This window comes from Nelumbo lutea, chromosome 1 (assembly GCF_056320005.1).
Source record: "Nelumbo lutea isolate HS-2025 chromosome 1, American lotus-T2T, whole genome shotgun sequence".
In the NCBI taxonomy this organism is placed as follows: Eukaryota; Viridiplantae; Streptophyta; class Magnoliopsida; order Proteales; family Nelumbonaceae; genus Nelumbo; species Nelumbo lutea.
In genome coordinates this window covers 139,465,876-139,470,949 of record NC_142684.1, presented here as the reverse complement: position 1 = coordinate 139,470,949, position 5,074 = coordinate 139,465,876, and the positions used below count along the sequence as shown (strand labels likewise).

At 36.7% G+C, this 5,074-nt stretch overlaps 1 protein-coding gene across 1 annotated transcript; it reads left to right on the top strand.

Annotated features, from left to right (window-relative positions):
* Positions 1-307: 307 nt before the first annotated feature.
* Positions 308-2,260, top strand: LOC148877913 (uncharacterized). The gene is made up of 3 exons (XM_088966847.1): positions 308-1,257; positions 1,356-1,528; positions 1,622-2,260. Exons 1-3 carry the CDS (start codon positions 922-924, stop codon positions 1,647-1,649), a joined length of 537 nt encoding a protein of 178 aa, XP_088822973.1. The 5' UTR covers positions 308-921; the 3' UTR covers positions 1,650-2,260.
* Positions 2,261-5,074: the final 2,814 nt, after the last annotated feature.

Below are 5,074 nucleotides of genomic sequence, written 5' to 3'. Positions count from 1 at the left end.
TCCATCAATGGAAGAGCAAACCAATAGATGAATACTTGAGGAAGACCGACTGAACCAAACGTTGAAATCTTCTCCATAATTTCGACTCAAACAAATGGTCAAAATGTCTCTGCATTTTTTTTTGGTGTACCGGATTGGACCACTTGACTGAGTAAGATCCCTACCTTTCCAGGAGCAGAGAAGAGTAGGAAGCAAGCCAATGCTTTCCAAAAAGCTTCCTGTGAAAGACGAAGAACTGCTTGGCAATTATAAGAAGGTGAAAATGATGAGGTCTTTCTTGAAGCAACCTTCCTCTAGGAATGTGTTTGGGGTTCAGAAAATAAAAAACAAACAGAGTGAAAATGGCCATGAGCAAAACCCATGATAGAATTTCAACCTTGCCCGATGAAATCATCCTCTACATCCTCTCTAAACTTCCACTGAAATCCGCAACAGGAACAAGTATCCTATCGACAAGATGGAGAGAACTAATGAAATGCTTTTGGAGGCACGCCACCACCTTCGACTTCGGAGAAATGGCCAATGCTCAGATTGGGCCGGAGAAATTCGTCTACACCATTAACCAATATCTCCAGCTCCACAACGGAGACCCAATTGACAAGTTTCGAGTTTCTTACCCCCTGCAAAACAACTTTCAGACCGACGCCGGGAAATGGATTGAATTTGCAACATGGAGAAAAGTAAAGGACCTTGATCTAGAGCTTCTCCAATGGAACCAGAGGAAGTTGTATTTTTTACGAAGCCCAAGAAAGAGCAGCACTATTTGAATTGCCCACGTTGATCTTCTCCTGTGACTCTCTAACTCGCTTAAATTTGAGTCTTCCCTGCGACTTGAACCTTCCTCTGCAGTTTGCAGGTTTCGGTTCCCTGAGGATCATACATCTCAGACGAGTCAATTTCACGGACTACACATTCCAACGTATGCTGTCCAGCTGCCCACTTCTGGAGAGCTTGTTTCTGGAGGAGTGTTTTAATAAGGATCCATTCAAGGTTTTGGATCCAACCCTGCGTCTCAGGAGCTTGAGGATCGTGAAATGTGAGTTTTATGATATGGAGATCTTTGCTCCAAATCTCCAATCTTTCCATTTCCTCGGTAAACTATTTGATTCATATGTGTTCCATGATTTCTGCTCCTTAGCGGATGCCTTCGTTAGTTCACTTGGTGGTGTAAGTAATGAACCAGATATGGATTACATGAACATTCTTTTGAAGATCTCTCACATCAAGAATCTGACTTTATGCAGTGCTTTTATTTTGGTAAGCTTTTTCATTCATAATTTCATACCAATCCATTCTGATTTCTGTATCTGCAGATAGCTTATTCTGATACCAGCTTGCTTCTTTTCTGTCCATAGGATATACCTGTACAAGTGGAGTACTTTCCGAATGATTTTCATTTTCCAATTACTTTCCCCAACCTTCTGGAGCTGCAGCTTCTGATGGAGGTGATAAATTATGACATCTTAGTTCCATATATGGGTTCTTTGAAAACACTAGATTTCCTTGCTTGGAGAAACTTTTCATACAGGTACAGAGAACAGAGAATTTGCTTTAGTGTTGCTTTTCTAGGGACAACAAATTAATTATTTCATCATCTCTAACTCTGATATGAAATTCCCAGCTCTCAGATTACGGTTACCATCCTATGACATGGGAGGAATCCATAAAGCCAGATGTAAAAGAGCCTTCTGAGTGTGTCTTCTCTGATCTCCGCACAATTAAGATCAATAACTTCACAGGGAATAGCAGTGAAGTGAGTTTGGTGAAGTTTTTTCTAGAGAAGGCTGTAAACCTGAAGCTTTTTGTCTTGGTTTGGCATCAGAGTTCTTTCTCAAAGAAAGACGTGGATGATGAAAAGAAGGATTCGACGACTCTGTCTCAATCACAACCACATGAGTCACGGTTGAGGCTTGTAGAAGAGCAGTTGTTGATCTTGCCCAAGGCGTCAGCTGATGCCCAGATGGTAATATATAGGCACAGCAAAGATGATGACAGCTCTATTCACCCCACACATTCAGAATACTATGCAGAGTATCTGTAAGTAGGACAGTAGGACACTAACAGAACGGAATGGCGAAATGGGATTCATGCACTGGATTCCATATAGTTGGGACAAGGCTTAGATGATGTAGAGTTTCCAACACTTTTTTCTTGTAGATTTGTATCAATGTTGTTGATTTGCCGTGCTTTCTTGATTTTGGTTTCTTGTATCTAAAATTCAGTGTAATAAGACTTTATTACTCTTTCCCAGAAGAGAAAACCAAGTTATTTTCATTTTTGTTTTTCTTTATTTTTTCTCTCGTGGGTTTTACACGGATAGACTAACTGGGGTTCATCAGTCCACTTTTGGTGATTGTACTCGTTAGAGTTCGTTTGAGAGGGTTGAGCTGAAGAATCAGCTAAGCTGGTTCTGCTGCTTTGAACCACTCTGGATAAGCTATTCAAGGAAGCAGAAGATTCAGCTAAAGCTGGTCAAGTTGCTTTGAAGTGTTCTGGAAAAGCTATTTAAAGAAATGAACCTTATCAATGAAATAAAAGAGAAAAAAAGGAAATTAAAACTATATCACCAATTGATAGAGATGAGAGCTTTATTTTTTACTCAATAACTTGGGGTTTTGAGTTGGATCAATAGTTTCCAACACTCTGTTGTGAAATTGTTTATGCCATTTGGTCCTTAAGGAAATAACTTTCTTATCATATTACATGCAAATATATTCTCCTTTCTACTCATTTTCTCTACCAGTTCATTAGATCTTTCAAATATCTTTCCATTTTCTTTCAAAAATTGAAGAAAAATATTTACAGATTTACAAATTGCGACTATTTCTAGCTTTTCTTTCTTATGTTCTTATGATCCATTCAACTTTGACAACATGAATGATGCAAGTGAAGGTTGCAAAAGGAAATTAGAACTTGATCTATTACAAGAAACCTTGGTTAGGAATTCTAAACTTTTGGTTTTGAGATTCTGTAAGAAAGATAATGAATTGGGAATTTGGATTAGACACCTTGTAGATATCATTTTTATAGTACTCAAAGGAGAAGGCTTACAGCTTAACATAAAAGAATGTGCCATTACTTTTATTTTGCCAAACCAATGCAATCTATTGAATGTTAAAACTGATAGGTGGTGTTACATCAGACAATAAAGGTCGTATTTGAATAAAAGGCCAAAAATCTGTAAATCATGAAACTGCAGAAATAATCCCTATCAATTGATGCTACAATAAGATGCTTGTTAAGTTATTTATGACATTTTCTAATCCCAATCTTTTTTGGTGGGAAATTCTTAGCAGATATTAAATGAGCGAGTATAGTAGTCATACAAGTAGTATCAACTATCAACAATGAAACAATACAAAGTAAAATTGAAGTCGAAGAAACATTGGTTCCCGAAATTTTTTTTTTTTTAAATGTTGGATATATGACTCTAGCCACATTCTAAAAATTCTGAAATCTTAGCTCTCTTCCAATGAAGAAATCCTTTTCACTTTGAAATGGCTTTACTTTTTCTTCTGATCGAACCTATGAGTCATACAATTGGTTATATAATAAGCACTGTTTTCAAAATCGGCGGAAAAACCGGGAACCGGTCACTTGACCGGTTTTGTTTTCCTCCAAAACTGCTATTTTTTTAAAACCATTGATTTTGATCAGCAAACCACTGAACTGGCCGGTTAACTGTTTAGACCGTTTTGACTATTTTTCAAATTTTTAATTTTTTTTTTATTTTTTTTTATTTTTTCATCAGAATGGGCCGGCCATTCGGGTCAAACGATCGGACCCTGACCAGTTCAGTCAACGGTTTGTTTTTAAAAACCATGATAATAAGTAGTGAAATAAATAAATAAATAAATAAATCTACTTTTCTTTTTTAAATGGGCTGGTGGGGTGATGTGGGTAGTTGTGTTTTATACATTTTTTATCTAATTAATGAATTTACAATTTGACATAGTTTCCACGATGCAACCATAAAAAAAGAGAATGAAGGAAAAAGAAAAGAAAGATACCCAAATGCCCCATAGTAGGTAGGAAAAAACAAATGAAAAAGCAGATACGATACAGGAATCTACAAGTTTGATCATCGACGGAACGAGGTAGAGTGCAACTGTCTTATAGCCAATGGATTGGGAGATTCATCAGTAACCACTACCAACCAGATGTCAAGCAGTTCGTTTTTTTGGGTATTTCTCCTTTACATTGAGCAAACATCTTTTTGTTGAAAGACCACATCTCGAAAAGACACGAGAAGTTCGATTTAAACTTATTTTGAGAAACTAGAAATAGCTAGAATTTTCGTCTTTTTAATCTTAAAAAAGTAATTTCAACTAAATAATATTTGGGCTGCCAATGATATTGTTATGTAAAAACTTAGTATATCTTTTGGCAGTCAAACCTTTTAAGAAAAACTTTCCAAACAGCACCTTAATTATTTGTGAAGTGTACGAAGCACTCAAAGTCTCAAATTAACAGCCTGAGTGGTTTTAAAGTCCAAGCAGCTAAAGTTTTACCGGTTGAATTGAGTTGACTCTGGAAATAAAACCTACAGAGTCAGTTCCTATCTCTGCAGTTTCTTCGTCTCCCGATTCGGACCAATTGATTTGGGGTCAGTTTGGCATGTCTTTTCGTGCAGTTTTGCAATTATTTACAAACTAGAATGACCGATTTTCAATCTGTTTCTGTTTGATATACGAAAGATTTAACCTCAAAAAACGGAACACCGAAAAGATACGAAAAATCTAGGCTAATTTTGGGAAGCTCCAAATAAAGCTTATCGCATCTTTCGCATATTAATCTTGCATGGAAATGCACACATCGTATTTAGACTGTCCAGATCTTATGTCAATGAATTTCATAACTGTCAAAGCTATAAAAAGATATTCTCAAAAAGAATTGTCAAAGGGGCCTTGAATAGTTGAATAAGTTCCCTACTAAAGACGAAGAACTGTTTTTGCAAAATTGTATAGAAGTTGAAAATGAAAAGGGGACTTTCAGCCTTTTCTGAAGCAAGCAACCTTTCTCTAGGAGTGTGTCTGTGTTCAGAAAATGAAAGCAAACAGAGCGAAAATGGCCG

Bases quoted from the DNA above. Each gene is read 5' to 3' on its own strand.
- LOC148877913 (XM_088966847.1), top strand. From the start codon at position 922: ATGCTGTCCAGCTGCCCACTTCTGGAGAGCTTGTTTCTGGAGGAGTGT. The intron at 1,258-1,355 runs GTAAGCTTTTTC...TTCTGTCCATAG, and splicing joins TATGCAGTGCTTTTATTTTG to GATATACCTGTACAAGTGGA. The intron at 1,529-1,621 runs GTACAGAGAACA...TGAAATTCCCAG, and splicing joins TGGAGAAACTTTTCATACAG to CTCTCAGATTACGGTTACCA.